General features: G+C 46.6%; 1 protein-coding gene across 2 annotated transcripts in view; it reads left to right on the top strand.

The window, feature by feature from the left end:
* The window catches only part of B4GALNT2 (beta-1,4-N-acetyl-galactosaminyl transferase 2), a 26456-nt gene extending 10882 nt beyond the window's left edge, over nucleotides 1-15574 (top strand). For both annotated transcript variants that reach the window (XM_012660960.1, XM_012660952.1), the window contains exons 2-11: nucleotides 675-875; nucleotides 1460-1597; nucleotides 4148-4254; nucleotides 6525-6562; nucleotides 8156-8336; nucleotides 9339-9425; nucleotides 11137-11324; nucleotides 12179-12319; nucleotides 14252-14471; nucleotides 15098-15574. In XM_012660960.1, the coding sequence (XP_012516414.1) occupies nucleotides 700-875; nucleotides 1460-1597; nucleotides 4148-4254; nucleotides 6525-6562; nucleotides 8156-8336; nucleotides 9339-9425; nucleotides 11137-11324; nucleotides 12179-12319; nucleotides 14252-14471; nucleotides 15098-15303 (1482 nt within the window). In that variant the 5' untranslated portion in view covers nucleotides 675-699 and the 3' untranslated portion in view covers nucleotides 15304-15574. The remainder of the gene's footprint in view (nucleotides 1-674; nucleotides 876-1459; nucleotides 1598-4147; nucleotides 4255-6524; nucleotides 6563-8155; nucleotides 8337-9338; nucleotides 9426-11136; nucleotides 11325-12178; nucleotides 12320-14251; nucleotides 14472-15097) is intronic.
* Nucleotides 15575-23226: the final 7652 nt, after the last annotated feature.

Raw genomic sequence — 23226 nt, forward strand, 5'->3', positions numbered from 1 at the left:
GAGCCCAGGAGTTTGAGGTTGCTGTGAGCTGGGCTGACGCCAGGGCACTCTAGCCAGGGCAACAGAATGAGACTGTCTCAAAAAAAAAAAAAAAAAAGAGCTCTTTAATAAAATATGAATGACATCATTTTGTTGTTGTAGTTGCTTTATATATTTTGGGGACTTGATTAGTTAAGGACTGAGAGAGGCAGGTTAGAATCTTTGTATTTCTAAGCCTTCTCCTTTCATAGCCTGCCATTCTTTGCTTTGTGTACTTTAATGCGGTTATTTAGCGGGTAAAGTTCATGACTACTGTATCTGTTTTGTGGATTACGCATTGGATCATTATAAGTGGGATCATTATAAGTGGGATAAGTGGTCCTTTTTTGGCCTATTTAATACCTTTTTTTTTTTTTGCCTTGGATTCAACTCTGCTGACATTAACATTGAAAGCCTATTTTTTCTGGATGTTTTTGCCTATCCTTTTATTTGTGATTTTTCTGAGTCCCTTTGTTGCAACTTGATTCTTTACGCCTTTATTTATCAGAAATCAATTTTAGTGACCATTACAAGATATAGGCTTAACTGACATTTTCCCTAAGTTAATATCCCCATATACATTATAAAATCAAGCCATCTATTATCTAACAATGAAAAAAGATTTTAACATAAGTTGCTCTTTTGTGTCCCAACAGCTGTAGATTTCTGTGGCTCCTCAAGATGTCAGTCTTAATCATGGGACTCGGCATTCTTTTATTTATGTTCAGAAGTGTGTCCCTTCAGGCAGAGTTCAGTAGTCTTAAGCCAGAGCCCCCACGTCCTCGGCCGGGTGTCCAGGTGCCGAAGCTTCTGCCTGAGGAACGTCTCAGGAACCTCTTTACCTACGACGGCATCTGGTGAGATATTGAGTGTTCTTTCTCCCACTTTAGTCCAGATGTCTTCCCTGCTCCTCCTGTGGTGTTCTATGCCCTATTGTGCCCATTTTACAGATGGTTTCTGTGCCTTCCTGAACCAGGATGTGAGAGATTCCAAATTGTGGGGACCAGGAAAGGGCGTGGTCTATAGGGCACAGTCTCTCTTCTGTATAGCACCCAGGAACACCCCTTAAAACTCTGGAGGGCCTGTTTGACCAAAACTGTAGGAAAGATGCTGCCTTTCTGTCCCTCTGCCTTCCTCTTCTAGGGTGGCCGAGATGCCAGTGATGTTCACATGGCTGTCAGGTTTAGAGAAGTTAGGTGCAGGGGAGAATTCAAGAGAGGGACAGTCTTTAGCCTTCACTCTTTCCCCTTCCCTCCTTCCTTGTGTCTCTGCGAGGGGTCTCTGCCAGGGATTCTAGGGTCTCAACCCAATTAGCACAGCCGGGTGAGGGAAAGGAGATTTTCAGGGTGGATGACACACTGGATTAGGCCTCAGATTCCCTCTCCCCCATGAGCTCCCCACCCCACTCAGTGCATGCTTACAGTCCTCTTGCCCGTTTTAGGCTGTTCCCGAAAAACCAATGCAAATGTGAAGCCACCAAAGAGCAGGGAAGTTACAACTTTCAGAATGCCTACAGTCAGAGCGACCTCCCGGCGGTGAAAGCGAGGAGACAGGCTGAATTTGAACACTTTCAGAGGAGGTAATGTAGACTATGAGGGCTCTTGGGTCCTGAAGTTCAGTTCTATAGAGCTTTCTCTATGTCCTGAGGGTGTGGGTCCTAAGAGAAGAGGAAAGATGGCCCCACGCAGTGGCTCACGCCTGTAATTTTAGCATTCTGGGAGGCTGAGGCGGGAGGATTGCTTGAGCTCAGGAGTTTGAGACCAGCCTGAGCAAGAGCGAGATCCCGTCTCTATTAAAACAATAGAAAGAAATTAGCTGGACAACTAAAAATATATATACAAAAAATTAGCTGGGCATGGTGGTGCATACCTGTAGTCCCAGCTACTCGGGAGGCTGAGGCAGTAGGATTGCTTGAGCACAGGAGTTTGAGGTTGCTGTGAGCTAGGCTGACACCACGGCACTAGCCCAGGCAACAGAGTGAGACTCTGTCTCAAAAAAAAAAAAAAAAGAGAGAGAGAAGAGGAAGGACCGCCCTCCCTCCCTCGCAGCAGTCCCTGGCAGGAACTATTAGGAATAAAGCAAAGAAAGGGAACTGAAGGAAGGCCGGGCGTGGTGGCTCACGCCTGTAATCCTAGCACTTAATGTAAAATGAACTTTTTCTAAGAGGAGCATTACTCATGTGCTACTTTTTTTTTTTTCTTTCGAGACAGCGTCTCGCTCTGCCACCCAGGCTGGAGTGCAGTGCATGAGCCTCCCAAGTAGTTTAACTGGGGCATAGTACGGAGCTAGCACACAGGATCAGACTGGAATGAGACTCAGATGAGTCAGGGATCTTACCCAGTATCAAGCCCCTCTCATAATGCCAAGGACACGGATAATTAATTCACAGGCACAAACATCCTCTTAATTGGCCATCCTGTGTGGATGCCCAGCCCATTCCCTCCACATTAGACATGCGCTCTCGGACAGAGGATGACAGACGTGGTCTGCAAATGCAGTTTTGCCAGACTACCTCGCGCACCACGTAAGGAAGCACGTAAGATATGAAGCGGTTCCTTCTTATGCCCCAGAGATTTGTATAGCTTAGGAGACATTCGCCAGGAAGCCAAAGATTCTGCGTTGTGGACTATGTGTGATTTCTTTAGCTGGACACATCCTGCTAAAAGCAGTGCCAGCCTTCAGGGAACTCTTAATCTAAGGAAACAGACAGAGTCCCAGTTTTAAGAGTGCTCTTTTTTGTTGTTGTTGTTGTTATGAAATGTTTTATACACGCAAAGTTTCATAAACATTCATTTAAGGACTATTTCCTCAATTCCCTTTTAAATTCACACTTCCCTGATTGATATTGAAGCTGAGTATGTTTCATATGTTTATTGCCATTTGTATTTTCTCTTCTGTTAATTGCCTAATTATGTCCTTTTCCATTGAAAAATTTTGTCTTTTTCATATTCCCATAAATATCCACTACAGTAGCCTAACCTTTTTTCAAAGTAATTTTAGGGATATCCTTGGTTCAACTGGCTCCCTGAAGGCTGCATTTCAACATATTACCTTAGTCCTTCAAAGAAGCAGCCTCACCGGATTGTGTTATGCACTTGCCTTTGACTAAATATTGTTTTTTTTTTTTGAGACAGAGTCTCACTTTGTTGCCCTGGCTAGAGTGAGTGCCGTGGCGTGAGCCTAGCTCACAGCAACCTCAGACTCCTGGGCTCAAGCAATCCTATTGCCTCAGCCTCCCAAGTAGGTGGGACTACAGGCATGCGCCACCATGCCCAGCTAATTTTTTCTATATATTTTTAGCTGTCCAATTAATTTCTTTCTAATTTTAGTAGAGATGGGGTCTCGCTCTTGCTCAGGCTGGTTTCGAACTCCTGAGCTCAAACAATCCGCCCGCCTTGGCCTCCCAGAGTGCTAGCATTATAGGCGTGAGCCACCGCGCCCGGCCTGACTAAATATTGTTAATAATAACAACAAAAAACCATGTGAAAGTAGCGACCGTGTTTGCTCTAAAAATATTGTGACTTTGGGAGAGGCTGAGGCAGGAGGACCGCTTGAGTCCAGGAGTTTGAGGTTACAGTGAGCTATGATGACACCACTGCACTCCAGCCTGGGGCAACAGAGTGAGACCCTGTCTCTAAATAAATAAACAAAAATAAGAATACTGTGACAACCACCACTCCCATATATAGTTACTTGGGACAGCTTATTTTTTAGTTCAGTGCTAGGAAAAGTTTTACTTCCCTGGTCTGCTTCTTCCTTTTGGTCATAAGGACAGCGTCCTGATTGCCAATCACTTTTTACCCTGGCCACCAAAAAGTTCAGTTGTGACTTTGGTGTTCAGCTCCTGCAGCTGGATTGGCTCCTATGGTCTGATAATTTCGTTTCTTCCTTTTTGCTGGTTGTGATTTTAATTTTTTATGTGCTTTGTTGTAAACGGCTTCTGTGCCTTTGTGGAGACTGGAGGGAGGGGGAGAAATAAAGGTGATGGGGAGAGAACAGAGGGAAGACAGGGACAATCTACTTTTGATTGTTGCACGTTGGCAGGGCAAGGCTGGGGCACAGGCACCACTTTGAGAACTCACCAAGCACCAGCGTCAGGGCAGCTGCTGATGTTTCTGTTCTCCTGCAGGGAAGGGCTGCCCCGCCCACCGCCCCTGCTGGCTCAGCCCAACCTCCCCTTTGGGTACCCAGTTCACGGAGTTGAAGTGATGCCCCTGCACACAATTCCCATCCCAGGTAGGTACATCATCAATCCCAAGAGGACCCTGGCAACATTCTTACTCTTCTTAGGCAAAATACCTGTACTCAGCACAAAGTAGGAAGCTTCGTGTGATTGCATTTGATGTTAGCCTCACTGTTTCTACAACTGGAAATCTCTCTTAGTAGCTCTGACCTCTCCCTGGGGCTCTGAGATAGCATACAAGAGGCCAGAAATCTGTGAGCCTCAAAGCATCTCAGGACATAATTGGTTTTTTGATGTCCTCCAGCATCATGGGATCAGGCAAAGCGTGAGCCCACCTCCAGGGAGTGCATTTTGAAAAGAATGTTTATGTCGGTTAAAACTGCCCTCCATCATGGATTTTTATACACCCCTCTAGTTCAGCATCACATCACTTATCAGAGCAGAGGGGAATATTATCAGGAGAGACTGGAGACGTGAGCCTGCAGGTGCAAATGTTTCCCCCAGTGCAGAGATGTTGCACACTTCTGCATGTGGGCTCTTGGCATCTTGAAGCAAATAGCCCCCACCACAGGCCCCAGAAAAAACCTCCCAGTAGGATCATGGTGGTGGTCACACCTGGGGGTCCGGCACGTCTCATGGATCTAGCTGAGTTCTCTCCAGGTATAGCATCGATGAGCAAGACAGATGCCCAAATTACACAAACCCACAAATCCAACAGGTGAAATGAGAACGATTGCTCAAGACAGAGGGGAATGCAAGGTGTCAACAAGATGGCATTTGCTGCACAAAAGGAAATGCGGGTGCCAGACAGGGGACAGAGGGGAGGGAGAAAGTGGCTGAGGCTCAGCCCCTTGGCTAGGTGGGTTCAGCTCACCTCACTTCCGCTCTCAGCATCCTTCCTTTTAAGGTGACTTTAGGTGGGCATGGCGGCTTAAGGTCAGGAGTTTGAGACCAGTCTGAGCAACATAGCGAGACCCCCATCTCCACAAAAAATAGAAAATTAGCCAGGTGTGGTGGCGTGTGCCTGTAGTCCCAGCTACTCGGGAGGCTGAGGCAGGAGGATCACTTGAGCCCAGGAGTAGGAGGCTACAGCGAGCTATGATGAGGCCACTGCACTCCAGCCAGGACAGAAAAGTGAGACTCTGTCTGTAAAAAAATAAAAAATAAATAAATAAAAGATAAGCTGACTTCACATACTTCACGTTTATAAACACCCTGTGAGGTATACGATGTTTTTCCAATTTTACGGATGCTTAGAGTTTCATAAGTTGTCTAAGGCCACATAGAGAGGATGTGTTTGAATTCAAATTCGAGTTAGTCATATTCTAAGAACAGAGATAGATTCTAAAATAAATACATTGGGGGTGAATAGTTAGTGTTTTTGAATAGCCATCTGAAAAATGATTTTCATTTTGGATGATTCTTTTTGTTATTGAGATAAAATATACATAACATAAAATTTACTATTTTCACCATTTTTTTTTTTTTTTTTGAGACAGAGTCTCTCTCTGTTGCCCAGGCTAGAGTGCAGTGCCGTCATCATAGCTCACAGCAACCTCAAACTCCTGGGCTCAAGCGATCCTCCTGCCTCAGCCTCCCGAGTAGCTGGGACTACAGGCATGCGCCACCATGCCCGGCTAGTTTTTTGTATATATTTTTAGTTGTCCAATTAATTTCTTTCTATTTTTAGTAGAGACGGGGTCTCGCTCTTGCTCAGGCTGGTTTCGAACTCCTGAGTTCAAACAATCCGCCCGCCTCGGCCTCCCAGAGAGCTAGGATTAGAGGCGTATTTTCACCTTTTTTGAGTGTCCGGTTCAGTGGCGCAGAGTACATTCACATTGTCGTGCAGCCATCAGTCACCACTCTCCAACTCCAGAGCTTTTTCAGCATCCTGCACTGAAACTCCGCACCCATCTAACATGAACTCCCTGTTCCCCTTCCCCAGCCCGTGGCAACTGCCATGCTACTTTCTGTCTCCGTGAATTTGACCTCATAGAAGGATGATTCATTGCTTATCCATTGCTTCCTTCCCCTCAGTAAGAGATACCCAGAAGGAACTGAATTAATTCATGGCATCCAGAGCTGAAGATGGGCATCAGAGGTTGTAGAGCCTTTGGGGTTGGAGAAAGACATGGAACACCATCTAACAGAGCCCTGGGGAGAGGGGCATGTGTCAGCAAACACTCTGGACAGGAGGTGACACTTGAAGGGACTGTCCCAGGATGTGTGGGAGTTATGGAGGTAGGTGAGAGCAGCAGGGAGTTGTGGTGTCTTCTCAGATGGTGTTTTTTTGTCTTCTCCCTGCCCCCTCCGTGTCCTCCAGGTCTACAGTTTGAAGGACCGGACGCCCCAGTCTATGAGGTAAGCATCCCCTTCCCAGCCCCTGTTTGTGCTTGGCATCGTGTCCTCATTCCCCCCATCGCGGCTGGACTCAGCCTGTGACAGAGCCCCTATCCAGATTAAATATCAGGCATGAGCCCGAGGTGGGAGGGGAGAAGGGTGTGTATAGCTGGTGTGATTTTTCCAGCCCTAGCAGTGGCTGGAGTTCCGGGAGGACTTACTTGCGAGACCACATGGAAGGACCCTCGGATGCTGCTGTTTCTGCTGCGAGAGGAGCTGCCAGATGGCCACAGGCTCCCGTGCTTTGTGGCCTCTGCCAGGGTTGGCACCAGCAAGACAGAGGGTGCTCTGTGCCCTGCCTTCCTTTCTCCACTTAACTGACTCCACTGCAAGGTCTTATGACCGTACAGCTGATGGGTGGGATGCAAATCGCACCCAGAACCCTAACTAAGAGGGGTCTGGGGAATGTGGCTTTAACTGTCCCCACTCCATGTGCTAGTCAGAGGTTGCAATGGGTGACGAGTGAACAGATCAGCCAAGCTACTCTGTCCTCCAGAGGCCTCCCCTGCCTGCCACTGTCACATTCTCGTCCCCTACATTGTCTTATTCCCGGCGCTCCCCTGGACCGGAATACATGTGTGTGATTACACGCTTGATGCATCTTCCCCATGAAACATAAGCTTCTTGAAGGCATTTGCTGCAGCTTTCCCGGGGCCTGTAACTAGGTTCTCAGAAAGTATCACCTGTTGCCTGACGAGTGTTTTCAGCAGGAGCGACATCGTCCAGTTTATTTTTCATAAAGATAGCTGTCTGCTGCAAGAGAGGAGAGAGTAGCCGGTGGGGTTGCGATGGGGACGGAGAGAAGCGAGCCAGTTCTAGCAGCATTTTGAAGGCAGAGCCGACAGGACTTGCTACCGACGATGGGCTGTATGCGGACGAGAGTGGAGCAGGGACTTCCCTCTGGTGGCTCCAACAGCTGAGCGCGTGGAGGTGCCATCCACAAGGCAGGGAGGACTAGGGTGAGGGCAGGAGATGAGTTTACAGAGAAAAGTCAGTCGTTCCATGTTGAAGATAGCAAGTGTGAGTTGCTTGTGACGCTTCCCAGCAGAGCAACCAGCCAGGAAACTGGGTCTCAGAACTGGAGACATACATGTTGACACCGCCTGCTAGTGGGCGGGTTTTAAAGCCTTGGGAACAGAGGACACCCTCTCGTGGGAAGGTGTAGAGGAAGAGGGCAAGAGGGTCTAGAACCAAGGCCTGACAAACTCCATCTGGAGGTCAGAGACAGGAGGAGGAGGAGTTGGCAGGAGAGATGAAAAGAGCAGTGGCTGGAGTAAGAAGTTGAGAAGAATGGTGCCCGGCACGCCAAGAGATGCGAATGTTTCCAGAAACAGGACCTTGAACCCGTGGGGCCCTAGTGCTTGAGGGGGTTGGGAGAGGCAGCTATTGCAGGGACTCCTTGGCAGAGCCGGCCCTACACTGTCAAGGGCAGCCCCGATGCTTTCCTCCCCCCGTGTGCTCTGTGGCAGGCTGGCCTCCTAGCCAGGTGCCTTTCCCAAGAATGGATATTTTGCAGCCCCTGAATTTAGCATCTTTCTACCTCCCCCACCCTAGGTCACCCTGACAGCTTCTCTGGGGACACTGAACACCCTTGCTGACATCCCAGACAGTATGGTGCGGGGCAGAGGTCAGAAGCAGCTGACCATTTCAACCAGTGACCGGAAGCTTCTGAAGTTCATCCTCCAGCACGTGACTTACACCAGCACAGGGTACCAGCGTCACATGGTGGACATGGGTAAAGGCCTGTCCTTGGGTTGCACAGTGCTTAGGGAGCTGGGAAATACCACTGGGCCCTCTCAAAGTCTTCTGCCTCCAGGAAGCCTGCCTGCTTTTAAGGTTCTTCCCTTGTTCCTGTTTCTAATCCCAGACACTTAGCTTCCCAATTACTGTACCAGGGACTTCCTCCAGGTTGCCACTGGCCCCACAGAGTGACTGGAGGAGAGGACAGATCGTTCATGCTGTGCGCTTAGCACGTGGTGCGAACTGTTCCGTTACCGATTCTCTGCAGCTCTGGAAGCTGAAGGTTTCAGCTGCCGTAGAGGAAGGAGCCAGTCTGCGCATCCGTATCTTGCACTAATGGGAAAGAGTGGAGGTGGGGGAACTCCCAGTTCCAAGGGCAGTGGCTTTGTCTCCCCCTGCCTGTCCCCCCACCCTAGAAGTTCTTGGGAGAACAATCCCTGCCACCCTCAGGGCAGCCTCAGTTTCTTTCTGGATGAATTAAAAGCACCCTTTTCTTTTTTGACTAGCTACATAGCATGTACTCGCAGGACATCAACAGAAAAAAATGAAACATAGGACAGATGACACTCATGACTGCTAACTAAAGACACAGTTCTCCCCTCCTTCAGATTTTCAAACGTTTCCCTTCACAAAATGATCCTATGAGCTGAAATAGGGTGGGTATTATTATCCTGGTTTTGTAGAAGGAGAAAAAGATTCAGATAGGAAATGGCAAAGTCAAACCGAATCCAGACCCTCTGATCCCAAGCCCACTCCCCCCACCGCATACTCAAGGTGGCAAATGTGGGCTTAGGAGGCGTTCAGCAGGCTGCCCCAGGGACACACAGCAAGCCAGGAGCCTGAATGCCATAGACTCGGCGGGGTCCTCAATCTCATCCCAGCCAGGACTCTCCCTACCAAACCTTCACTCCCCTGTCGCGTCAGCTTCCCTGGGGGCGATACGAAGTTTGATGTAGACAGGACACTGCCCCGGCTGTGACTTCATTTCTCCCTCCAGTGAGTCTGCAGTCCGAGTCCTCGGTGGCCAAGTTTCCAGTGACCATCCGCCATCCTGTCATACCCAAGTTATATGACCCCGGCCCAGGTAAGGCCCTTGTCCTCGGGGCTCTGTGGTGGCAGCTTGTGGAGCTATTGGTGAAATGCAGAGGGGATCACCTCTGAGATGGAGAAGGAGAATTGGTCGAAATAACAGCTCTGATATGATTCATGACAGCAAGCTCTGTTTGGGAGAAAAAAATTCTAGGACACACTCCCCTAATTATATTTAACTTTATGTGGTTTGTGCTTATTTTGAAAAAAAAAAATGAATTATAACATTTCGATAAGTAATAGTAATAAAAACAGAATGATACCAGAGCATGAGTAGATACATCAATAGAATCAAATTGGAAATCCAGAAATAGGCCCAATACATGTTGGAAAGTCACTGTATGATAAAGGTAGCTTTTCAGATTGAAGGGGGACGAATTAACACAATCTTTTTCTGTTAATTCCTCCATGGCTGAACTTTGACAAATTAACAAATTAATGATGGATTACTCAAGGACTCATGTGGGATAACTGTGTAGCTATATGGAAGATAAAAAGTTGAATCTGGGCCGGGCACTGTGGCTCACGCCTGTAATCCTAGCACTCCGGGAGGCAGAGGCGGGAGGATTGCTTGAGCTCAGGAGTTCGAGACCAGCCTGAGCAAGATCAAGACCCCCGTCTCTACTAGAAATGGAAAGAAATTAGCCAAACAACTAAAACTAGAAAAAATTAACCAGGCACAGTGGCACATGAGGATCACTTGAGCCCAGGAGTTTGAGGTTGCTGTGAGCTAGGCTGATGCCACAGCACTCTAGCCCAGGCAAGAGAGTGAGACTCTGTCTCAAAAAAAAAAAAAAAAAAAGTTGAATCTGGCTGAGAGCAGTGGCTCACGCCTGTAATCCCAGCACTTTGGGAGGGTGAGGCAGGAGGATCACTTGAGATCAAGAGTTCGAGACCAACCTGAGCAAGAGCAAGACCCTGTCTCTACAAAAAATAGAAAACTTAGCCCAGTGTGGTGGCATGTGCCTATAGTCCCAGGAGTTGATTGCTTGAGCCCTTAGACCTTGTTTTTTCTTCTTGGGCTCTGTGACCCTCCATATTGAACCCCTTGGTGGGAAAAGCTCTGCGAGTCTCAACTCCTAGTATTAAGATGAAAGTAGAAAAAGAATGGAAAAAAAAGATGAAAGCAGGACACAGGAAAGGCGCTAACAGGCACCCATAAAATGAACTAAGTGAAGTATCACAAGAATGGAAAAACAAGCACCACGTGTACTCACCATCAAATTGGTATTAACTGATCAACACCTAAGTGCACATATAGTAGTAACATTCATCAGGTGTCAGGGAGATGGGAGGGGGAGGAGGGGATGGGTAGATTCACACCTAATGGGTGCAGTGCACACTGTCTGGGGGATGGACATGCTTGCAGCTCTGACTTGGGTGGGGCAAAGGCAATATATATAACCTAAACATTTGTACCCCCATAATATTCTGAAATTAAAAAAATGAAGCATTCAAACAGGCCGTAGGAAAATGGCATAGTGGAGCCAATAGAACCAGGAAGTTCAACAAAATTGGGTATGTTGTAAATGTCTTTCTTTTCCAATGCAACTGACAAGCTCTTATTAAGCACCTCCCTTGTACAAGACGCATGAGGGCCACAAACACTGACAGGTCACCGCCTACAGAAGCCACAGGAACAAAGCAATCAAGACAGTGAGGTTTCCTGTAGGACAGAGCTGTGACAGCCACCCTTTTCTGTCCAGGGAGGAAGCTCAGAGACCTGGTGACCATTGCCACCAAGACTTTCTTCCGCCCCCACAAGCTCATGATCATGCTCCGGAGTATTCGAGAGTATTATCCAGACTTGACCGTGATAGTGGCCGACGATGGCAAGAAGCCCCTGGACATTAAAGACAGCCACGTGGAGTATTATACCATGCCCTTTGGGAAGGTATGGCCCTCCTAGATTGGGGGGCACCTGAGTCCCAGAATAAGAGGGCCCCAGAGTCAGGTTCTACTCTGGACAGGGCTGCCTCAGTGGGCTTCCCGAGGATGCAGAGTCCTGGAGTGGGAGGGGTGAGGACTGTCCTCTGAGTCCCCTGGCTGACTCCCGATTCAGAGAAAAACTGGGTCACCTTCACTTTTCTGCATTTCTCATTTTTAGATGGAAATTGTTTGGGGTCCTGATAAGTGACTTGAGGTGTTTGACATCCCAAGGATTCCTGGCATGTAGATCCAACAGCCGAGAAACCTCTCATCCCCATGATTCCACCCAAGCTAGGGCCTCTCTCTCCCCTCCCTCCTCCTTCCTCAGTCCCTCCCTCCCTGTCCCTCTCTCTTTCTCCTCTCTCTCTCCCTTCATCCCTTCCTCCCTCTCCCTCTCTCTCCCCCACATACCTTTGTGCAAGGACAGAGGAGGAAATGGATATTACACACACCAGGTGCCCCCTAAACTCAACATCTTCCAGGAGATACAGCGAGAGCTGCAGAAACTCTGCCAGGTGAAGAAGGACTTCAGTCAATTCATAAAGGCCACAGGGCCAAGGAAGGACATTCGAGTCTTTCTGTGTCTCAGTCTTTGATCCAAGTAGTCACTGTCCCTTCCAGTGTTTCTCTGAGACAGGGACTCCCTGGACCCAGTGGTTTGTCAGCCTGGGCTGTACATTGGATTCATCCCCACAGATTCTAATCCGAATGTGTCTGGGTTGCATGCAGCCTGGAGATGGGAATTTAGAAAGTTCCCCCAGGTGATTCTCATATGTAGCCAGGGCAGGCAACCACTGATCTAACGCGTTCCACCTACAGGGTTGGTTTGCCGGTAGGAACCTGGCCATATCTCAGGTCACCACCAAATATGTTCTCTGGGTGGATGATGACTTTCTCTTTAATGACAAGACCAAGATTGAGGTGCTGGTGGATGTTCTGGAGAAAACTGAACTGGACGTGGTAAGGGATAGTTGCCGGTTTTACCCAACTGCAATCTGTAGAGACAGGGAAGTGGGGAGAAGAGAGAGGGGAAAGTGTGAGGGAAGAGGGGAGGGAGAGGAGCTGATGCAAGAGAGGACTAAGTCAGCAGAGCTCTGGGGTCAATGGCATCACAGCAGGACTCGGCAGATGCATGAGCTCTGCTTCTGCCTCCACACTTACTTTTCGTTGAGCAAATTACGCCCCCCCCCCACAATTGCTCTACTTTTAATAAATGGTGCATTTGTGCATCACATCTAACTCCCTCCCTGGACTGATGTGCAATCAAAGACAGCAGTCAGGTTCTGTCGTACAATATTTTAAGAAGTGTAAATGGTACAAAGCTTTAGAAGCACACATGGCGCTAATGACATTAAAAAAGAAGAAGAAAATAACAAAACCATCAAAAGTCAATTCACTATAGAAACGAGAAGAAGAAAAGGAAGCAGATAAGAAGGTAAGTGGCGTGATGACCACAGTTATCTCTTACTGCAAGTGTACAATGCCCAAAGCATCTGGATCAACTAAGACATCTGTTGGTGACTCATAGAGACCAGTCCACAACAGCTTAAGCATGAGAGAAGGTGTAGTTCCTGCTCGTGTAACAAGCCACACAGGCATTTGAGTCAGCTTCCAGGATCATCCTGGACCTTCTCTTGTGGCTCCACCATCCTCATGGGCCCTGGCTGCACAGCCAGAAGGAAGGGGGAAAGAAGCAGTGGAGGGCAGGCAGGTTCCTTTTAAGGATGTGGTCTAGAAGTTGCACACATGAGTTCTAAATCATATCCCTTCATCCAGAACTCAGTCACGTGGTCAAACCTTGCTGCAAGGGAGGCGGGGAAATGCAGTCTTCAGTTGGCTCGTTGACTATATCTTAGAGAATTCACTTACTAAGAGGAAGAAGGAAAAAACAGGTGATGAGGCACAATGAGCAGACTTTACCAGGTCATCCTTAGAAGATTAAAGTTGTTTCGGGAATCGATGTCCTTGCTCATCCTGTTCTGCTCAGGCTCAAGTGCAAATACACATATTGCCCATGAGTGTGTGGAGAGGCAGCTCAGAGAGGTAAGCCGGGAGCAGACAGAGAAGGGGAGGAAGACAGCTTGAGACAAACTGCTCCCCGCAAGAAACCTAACAAGTGGGGGCCCCAGAGATGGACCAGTGCGCATAGGATGCCTCTTGCATGCACTCCAACACTGTTCTCCTAATGGAAGGGAGTGAGTAACCTTCTGGAAAGGGTGAGCTTGCTGTCGTATGAGCAGAGTACAGGTGGTAGTTGTCTGCCCTTTGCACTTGGGGTAAGTGCTGCTTACACCAAGATTTTTTGGGGTAGGGAGAAAGAAAAAGTTCCAAAAGACCCAACAGTAGCATAGTGAAAGCGGTGGCCATAACAGCAAAAAGAGAGTAGTAATTCGGGGCTGGGAGCGGTGGCTCACGCCTGTAATCTTAGCACTCTGGGAGGCCGAGGAGGGAGGATCGCTCAAGGTCAGGAGTTCGAGATCAGCGAGCAAGAGCGAGACCCCGTCTCTACTAAAAATAGAAAGAAATTAGCTGGACAAACTAAAAATATATAGAAAAAATTAGCTGGGCATGGTGGCGCATGCCTGTAGTCCCAACTACTCGGGAGGCTGAGGCGGGAGGATCTCTTGAGCCCAGGAGTTTGAGGTTGCTGTGAGCTAGGCTGACGCCACGGCACTCTAGCCCAGGCAACAGAGCAAGACTCTGTCTCAAAAAAAAAAAAAAAAAAAGAGAGAGAGTAATTTGGGATAAAAAAGGGATAATTTGGGAGGATAGATACAGAAAGGGTGCAGTGCTTGTTATAACTAAGGTGCAGTCCAGCAAGGCTTCCTGGAGGCGGCAGGATGGATGTCGAGTGTGTACTCTCTAACATGGATTTCTCTGCCTGCTGACTAGGTAGGGGGCAGTGTGCAGGGCAATGTGTTCCAGTTTAAGCTGTTGCTGGAACAGAGTGAGAACGGAGACTGCCTTCACAAGAGGACAGGATCTTTCCAGCCCCTGGAAGGCTTCCCCAGGTGTGTGGTGACCAGTGGCGTTGTCAACTTCTTCCTGGCCCACACAGAGCGACTCCAAAGAGTTGGCTTCGATCCTCGCCTGCAACGAGTGGCTCACTCAGGTGGGACGGTTGGAAGAGTGTGGAAGGGAGCTGGGCTGTGAATTAGCCTCAGAAGTTTGTTCTTCCCAAGGGCCATACCCCACTGATCATGATCACCTGCCCAGGCAGCAGGGGGTCTCCTTCCCCTTTCACCCCAAACTAGGGAGCTCAGGGTCTCTCTTGCCTCCCTCTCCATCTCTCCTTGACTTGTGCGTCTCCCGTAGGCTGTCTCTGCCTATCTGAGATACCCTCCCCCTTCCTTCCCCTACAGCTCTGTCTTCTCCCTCTTTTCCTTCCCTGCTTCATGTTCTCTTTTTCCAGAAATTCTTTCCTACTTAACCACCCTCTCTCTTTTCCCTCTTTTTCCTTCAGCCCAGGAGTCTGCAGTTCTGTCCCAGTTGGAAAGCTAATCTGTACCTCTCTGCCTGTGCACCCGCATCACTGCCTGAGAAATGAGCTTTTTCATTTCCTTTCCACTCATCAGCACGGGCGGGTTCCTAGAGTTAAGGGTGTCAGCTTCACATGGAGCTGAATCTCCTCAGGGAATAAACCGTGTCCTCTCCCCAGGACTCTCCTCCCAGACCTGGAATAGGACCTGGGTCTCTGGTGGGAGCTCCTGACTCCTTCTGCTCTCCCTGTCTTTGCAGAGTTCTTTATTGATGGGCTAGGGAGCCTGTTCGTGGGGTCATGTCCAGATGTGACCGTAGGTCACCAGTCTCGATCTCCAGCGGCGGACTCGGATCTGGCCACCCTAGAAAAGATCTACAGCACGTACCGGACTAACACCGATGCCCAATTCCGGTTCAAGCTGGCTCTCCATTACTTCAAGAACCATCTTGAATGCACCACATAAAGGAGCAGGGAGGGACACAGGAAAAGCACTAGGCTGGTCGCCTGTGGGTATCTGCAATGGTAGTTAGGGCCATGAAAAATTGGATCCCTGGTAAGATGACTATCATAATGAATCATCTGGTGGGCGGGGCAAACGGGCTTGGCACGAGTTACTGGAAGTACCAATCAAGGTGAAGGGTCATTAGAAATAGAGCAATCACTGATCGGGGCAATGGAGACTGTATTAATAACCATTATTATTTAATAGCTTTACCTTTTATGAAGCATTTGCACATACAGTATCACACATTATCTCATCTGATATCACAGAAAGAGTATTTTGGTTGGTATCCTCGATCAAAAGAATGGCTGCTGGGTCCTTGAGGGTTATTTGGTGGAAATTCTATCACAGTCAGAAGCATCATCTCCAGAGTCACTGTCATCCACACATTTTTATTGGGTTCTATCTTGTGGACTCAAAAAATGTGAATAACCCAGGGTCCTTGCCTTGAGGAGGTTTGCAGCCTGGTTCGGTTCAGTCCAGTAACAGAACAGGGCAGCCAAGGTCAGAGGATCAGAGAAGGGAGGAGTCACCAGGACCCAGGACCCACGCAGCTGAGGAAGGCTCCATGGAGAGAGCTCATGGGAGCCTGAAAGATGGCATCAGGCATCAGAGGGAGGGAGAGAGGTACAGGGGACATTCCACTGTCTCCCAGAACTAAGGCTGCCCTGGCATCAGACACAATGACATAGTCCAGAATGCCAGGGACTGAACATGCCAAGGTATCATGGCAAACAGAGTGCAGTGACAAGCCACTAAATTCCAGGGACTTGCTGACCACTCAAAACCCATGACATTTACAGAGTGGATCCATCACTCTGTTGTTGAGGAAGCCTCTATCTGTTATCTTGGGAGTCGGCAGATTCTGCAGTGACACCTCCAGTCCTGCGTTTATGGCGTCTACTTACCTGGGGACTCTTTCCTACTGAACACCTAGGGTAGTGCAGGAGCTAAAAATGTGTTCCGTGAGATATTAATAAAAATTCCTGAAAAATGTTTTCGTGGTCAAGTAATTTTGAAAAATATACCATGAGGTCTCTCCTTGGTAAGTCACAATTTACATTAGTGTATTAAAGGCTCTGAGAAGTCCTGAAGTAAAGAAATCTGTTTAACTTTTTTTTTTTGAGACAAGAGTCTCACTCTGTCACCCTGGATAGAGTGCAGTGGTGTCATCCTAGCTCACTGCAACCTCAAACTCCTGGGCTCAAGTGATCTTCCTACCTCAATCTCCCCAGTAGCTGGGACTACAGGCGTGCGCCACCACGCCTGGCTAATTTTTTCTCTTTTTAGTAGAGATGGGGTCTCACTATTGCTCAGGCTGCTCTCAAACTCCTGAGCTCAAGTGATCCTCCCACCTCGGCCTCCCAGACCAGAGTGCTAGGATTACAGGCGTGAGCCATCACGCCTTGCCAAAATCTGTTTAACTTTAATTCAGCATTTCTTAGATGTGGCTATAGACTGGCAATCATTTTTTATTCTCCCAAAACAGAACTGAGCACATTCCTCATTCCATTGTATATATCATAAAGACTCTATGGCTGGGCAGAGTGGTGGCTCATGTCTGTAATCCTAGCACTCTGGGAGGCTGAGGCAGGAAGATTGCTTGAGTTCAGGAGTTCGAGACCAGCCTGAGCAAGAGTGAGACCCTGTCTCTACAAAAAGTAGAAAAATCAGCTGGGCATCGTGGTGTGCACCTGTAGTCCCAGCTACTCAGGAGGCTGAGGCAGGAGGATTGCTTGCGCCCAGGAGTTTAAAGTTGCTGTGAGCTAGGCTGATGCCACTGCACTCTAGCCCAGGCAACAGAGTGAGACTCAAACTCAAAAAAAAAAAAAAAAGATTCTATGGCCAGAGCTTTTATAGTTGTAACTAGCATGCAGAATCATTTTGCACAGCAGCACGTGTATTTTTATGCGCAATATCATAGCTATTAGGAAAACAATATTGGATCGTCCCATTCCGATCATCCCATATGACTGCCCTTAGACCCAAGCAAGAAGATCCCCTACCTGGATCCTGTGCTTTAATGTACCCTGCGTATCACAGACATGCATATTTCCTGATGAACACCTGGACATCTCTGTCACTCAGGGTCCAGCGCTCAGCGCTAGTACAGCATGACTGATAACCCTAAACACGCACTCTCAGGACTAACGTTGTTCAGGCCCCAGGGAAATGTTTCTCCACATCTCTTGCCCTGTGTCCTCAAAACACAATCGCATACAAATGAAATGAAAATTGGTGGACAGTACTAATAGGATTTGAGCTTCAATGAGCTTAGGTAAAAGAAAAAGACAAAATTTTAAAATTTGTCAAATTCTTCCTCTTAGCATAAATAGCAATAGAGTCTGGCCTAGTTCCTAGCATCTATTTTTTTGGCCTTTCTTCCCAATTCCATTCATGGTTCCAAAAGTACTAGAAAATTTGCATGGTAGTCACAACAATTGCACATTGTGGCTTAAGATGATTTAAAAATAGTAAACAGTGGATACCTTTTTGGGCCTCCACCCATCTGCACCCAGATGCTCAAAATAAACAGCAAAAAATAAATAAGTAAATAAAAATAGCAAACAATTTGTATTACTCTTTAATTTTCATATATGTAGGTCTAGATATGTCTTGCATGACATGTGATGCTAATTCTTTACATTGGCAATTAAGTGGTTGTTGAATGGTAAAATTGCAATAATTTTATTTTTATAAAAATATTTAATGGCTTAAATTTTCAAAAATTAGACTTAAAATAATTTTATTGAAATGGATTTTGAAATGTGATATTTATTCATTATCATTTTTATTTTGTCTTTTAATTTTAATGGGTAATTTTCAATATTCTAGAAGAAAAAGAACTTCAAAAAACACAAAAAATAATTCTAATTTTAAAATTTCTTGCATTTGCTTCAGTTTGCCCTTGAAGTAAATCTTGTGCATTTTGAACATAATTACACTTTATTTATTTATTTATTTTTGGAGACAGGGTCTTGCTCTGTTGCCCAAGGCTAGCGTGCAATGGCATCATCCTAGCTCACTGCAACCTCAAACTCCTGGGCTCTAGTGATCCTCCTGTCTCAGCCTCCTGAGTAGCTGGGACTTCAGGCATCAGCCATCAAGCTTGGCTAATTTTTCTATTTTTTGTAGAGACAGGGTCTTGTTATGTTGCTCAGGCTGGTCTTGAACTTATGGCCTCAAGCAATCCTCCAGCCTCTGCCTCTCAAAGTGCTAGGATTACAGGTGTGAGCCACTGCACTGGGTCTTACACTTTAATTTGTATTATTAATAATAATTCCTTAGATTATTACTGAGTGCTGGTTCACAAGGAGCTAAGGAACACATGTTAGAATGTAAATCAACATATGGATTCCTTCATCAAGAAAGTCTTGCCATGAAAAAATAGCAACTCAACTAAAACAGTGTGCTTGAGGATGTAGCTGATTTTGATTCTGCCACAGCTCCTTATCTCGTTGTAGACTGGTCACAATGAGCTCCCAGACCAAGCCTTGAGCACACTTTAAGTAGCATTGCTTTACATTAGGGGCCAGCAAACTTTTTTGTAAAGGATCAGATAGTAAATATTTTAGGCTTTGTGAGCAACATAAAATCTCTGTAACATATTCTTTTTAAAATATAACTCTTTAGGGCCGGGCGCGGTGGCTCCCGCCTGTAATCCTAGCTGTCTGGGAGGCCGAGGCGGGCAGATTGTTTGAGCTCAGGAGTTCGAGACCAGCTTGAGCAAGAGCGAGACCCTGTCTCTACTAAAAATAGAAAGAAATTAATTGGACAACTAAAAATATATAGAAAAAAAATTAGCCGGGCATGGTGGCTCATGCCTGTAATCCCAGCTACTCGGGAGGCTGAGGCAGGAGGATCGCTTGAGCCCAGGAGTGTGAGGTTGCTGTGAGCTAGGCTGACGCCATGGCACTCACTTTAACCCGGGCAACAGAGTGAGACTCTGTCTCAAAAAAAAAAAACAAACAAACATAATAAGTGATTTTGCTGAAATGACAAGAAAATTAAATTATGTAGGATAAATGTATGATAATTTACAAATTATATATATATACACATATATATCTTTGTTTTTACTCATCAAAACATTAATATCCCAACAACTAAACACCCAGGTATATACAATAATAATTAAATTCCACTGCTGAACATTAATTTTAATAGTTTGCTAGCTTCACTTTTTCTTTTCTTGAGACAGAGTCTTGCTCTGTTGCCCTGGGTAGAGTGCAGTCGCATCATCATAGCTCACTGCACTCTACCTGAAATTCCACAATGTCTGGCTAATTTTTCTATTTTTTTTTTTTGGTAGAGACAGGGAGAGACTCTTGCTCAAGCTGGTCTTGAACTCCTGAGCTCAAGTGATCCTCCTGCCTTGGCCTCCCAGAGTGCTAGGATTACAGGCATGAGCCACTGCACCCAGCCAACTTCATTTTTGTAACTTTAGACATGAGGATGTGGGTTTTCACTGGTACTCTTGTTCCAGGCCTGGTTCCACAAAAATGTCTGCCATCTTGATTACTCACATTCTTGATTTGTGGGGAATAGATTTGTATACTTTTGTGGCAATTACAGCATTCTCCAACATCCCCCAGCAGGGACCCTTTTGATATGCTGTAGTTAACATCATTAGCATGTTCCAGGTACATTCTTTTCTCTGGCCCAAGATCTGGAACCATCTACTGCAGCAGGGAGAGATAGTCATAATGGAGCTCTGGTGGTGTGTTTGCCTATTCTGTGAGCTAGTAATACTCCTTCTCCAGGAACTGATTGACTACTGCAGAGTGTGTGTGTCCCCACTCTCTGGCTGAAACGTATTGGACCATGAAGCCTGAGCAACATAGTGAGACCCTGTCTCTACAAAATATATTTTTTAAAAAATTATCTGGGTGTGGTAGCACACGCCTGTAGTCCCAGCTACTTGGGAGGCTGAGAAAGGAGGATCACTTGAGCCCAGGAGTTTGGGGTTGCAGCGAGCTATGATGACGCCACTGCACTCTAGCCCAGGCAGCAGAGAGAGACCATGTCTCAAAAAATCAAACCAAACCAACACAAAACAAAACCCCACAACATACTGGAGCAAGAGAGGCCAACTCCCGAGCCAATGGCCAATCAAGATCGTCTCTCTTGGAATTTAACCGTCAAATCAGATTCTGTCGGGGGCTGAACTTGAGACACCCCGCTCAGGAGCTGCAGAGCTGCTCCTTTACACTGTGTGGCTTGGGGAGCAGGGAAGGCCATTGTGCAGCTGGAAAAGAGTTCAGCATGTGTACAAAGAGGCGCTGAAAGGAGAGACTCCTGACAACTTTCTGGGCTTTCCTGAGGTCTGCTACAGGCCTGCCCTAGGGCTGTGTGAGACACCATACCCTTTTCATTCCTCCTTTTGGCTTAACCTAATTTGAGTTGTTGTCTGTTACTTACAACCAAAGTGGCCTGAATGATACAAGCATTCTGTACATCTGCCTGTTTTCAAAACAGGTATAAATAAAAGGTTTTCTCCTTGGATGGGTCGGAAACAAAAATCAGGTCACAGGCAGTAACAGACACATAGGCTTTCCTCCAGCCTTGAATTTCAGACATAACCAAGCGGCTTGGACCAAACCAATGAAACAGGCGTCCTTTCGGGACAGTGACTATGTCCTGATACTTTCTGCTATACTCCAAATTCCAGGCCAAGTTGGGTACAAATATCCGAATAATTGTGTGGGCCTGCAGGGGGTGCCCAAGCCTGCCCTGTCTATTTCCTCTCTGCTTAGTCCCCACTCCCCTGCCCAGGAAAGGAAAACTGCTAGGACTTTCAGAAAGGAGGAGTCTTACTGGCTACTGGGCTAGTGGTCTTTTTCTCGAATGCATGGGCGTGTCCATGTCCTGTGGTGGAAGGGGAAATGTGGACTGGTCATCTTGCTTCTGGATGCTCGCTCCTCTACCTTAGGAAGGTCCCTCCCCAAATGTTTTATTAATAATTTTTTTTTTTTAAGAACTACTAAACCTTTATTGAATGTGTAAGGTACTAAAAAATAGATTATAATTTTGTTAAAAGATATTTTACATTAATACATGTATTATACTTTGGAATTATTTAAGTCATGTGAATAACTTTACATTTCCTTCAATAACTTTATAAAATATATAAATAAATAAATGTACAATTCAACTTTTAAAAGCATTATCACATGCAAGAAGAAGGTACTGCTATCACCACTTATTAATAATTTTTGATAGACTAAAAATATATAATGCCACTACAAAAAGTATATCTTTGAAAATGCTTTTACCTGCAAGTAACAAAAACTTGACCCAACTGTCTTAAACTGTCTCATGTAGCTTGAAGCCCAGAGGTGGGACAGACCACAGGTGGCCTATGATCCTATGACCCTGCAGGCATAGCAAGGATTCCAAGCCTTGCCAGTGGAGGAGGTGGCTTGGTTAGTCCATCTGGCAGTTCCAGGTTCTCCTGTCTAGGCGGAGCTGCCCCCCTCCCCCCTTTACCTGCTAGATACATATCTGGTGGGTATGGGGCAAGTCGACCTTTCTGAGGCCTACACAGCTTTAACTGCCACTGCCTGTTAGTGAAGCTCACCGCCTGGGGATGGCCGTAGGAGTAAAAAGTCGTTAGCTGTTATTAGTTAGGTTTTTAAGATCTCATTGGCAATTCCTTAAAACCTGTGGGTTTTCTGTCATTTCCAGTCAATTCCAGACATCTTGTCTAGACATAGTCCTTGAGACTGGGAAATCCATTCGTGTAACCACAGGCCTCTATGCCTCTGGTACTCAGTTAAATGGCCTCTGCCTTGAGGCTATTCAAAATAGTCAGCTAAGGTACAGAGGGATCATCTATAATCTGCTCTTCGCCCCAGTTTTTCCTTTTTGTGGGCAGAAAATGTTTAAGGCGTACAATGCAGCAGGCTGCTCTCTCGCTCACGGTAAGTCTCCTGCTAAATCTCCTGTGGTCTGCTGGTGCTAACTTTCTCTTGGGATCTAAAATTCAGTTTTTCCAGCCTTCCAAGTTATAGGATTGCAAGCCACTGTTAGCAAAACAAAAAACTTAAAACAGGGCGCTTTCAGACTAAAAGTTGTCTCTCTTATAGGACCATCCTGAAGACTGCATGAAATCACTAATCCCTGCCAACATTCTGATTTTTCCCTACGATTTCCCATAATTCTACAGTCTTGATAGGCACATAGTCTGTGTTCCAGATACCAGCAATGGTTTCAGGATCACTAACTTTCCAAGAGGTCCCCACCCCTCCAACCTACCTCTCCACTCAACCTTCCATCTATCTAATGGTCTTGAGAGAGGATTCAAGTTGTGTACAGCTCATCTTTTCCTTAATCATTTGCCTGAATACTCCAACCTCCTTTATGCCCTCAGCCTTCCTGTTCCAGCTTCAGACAGGTCTCCCATATATATTCTAGTTTCATTTTTAAAAAATCTGATATGTAAAGAATTTAGATCCCATACATATATTCTAATTCCCGCATCTTTAACTTTTACCAAGAGATTCTCAAGATTTTCTTCTACGTTTTTCTTTTAGAATAACTCATGGCATGTCATTTTTTTATTTTTAATTTTGTTGTTTTGTAGAGACAGGGTCCCACTATGTTGCCCAGGATGATCTTGAACTCCTGGCCTCAAGTGATTCTCCCGCCTCCACCTCCCAAATCGCTGGGATTACAGATGTGAATGAGCCATGGGTGCCTGGCAAGATTTTCATCATGTAATTGAGTAACCTGTGTAATTGCATATGTCCCCTTCCTATCCCATCGTGCTCATAAAGAACCCAGTTCTCGGCCGGGCGCGGTGGCTCACGCCTGTAATCCTAGCTCTCTGGGAGGCCGAGGCGGGCGGATTGTTTGAGCTCAGGAGTTTGAAACCAGCCTGAG

Source organism: Propithecus coquereli, unplaced genomic scaffold (assembly GCF_000956105.1).
Source record: "Propithecus coquereli isolate 6110/MARCELLA unplaced genomic scaffold, Pcoq_1.0 Scaffold119, whole genome shotgun sequence".
Lineage (NCBI taxonomy): Eukaryota > Metazoa > Chordata > Mammalia > Primates > Indriidae > Propithecus > Propithecus coquereli.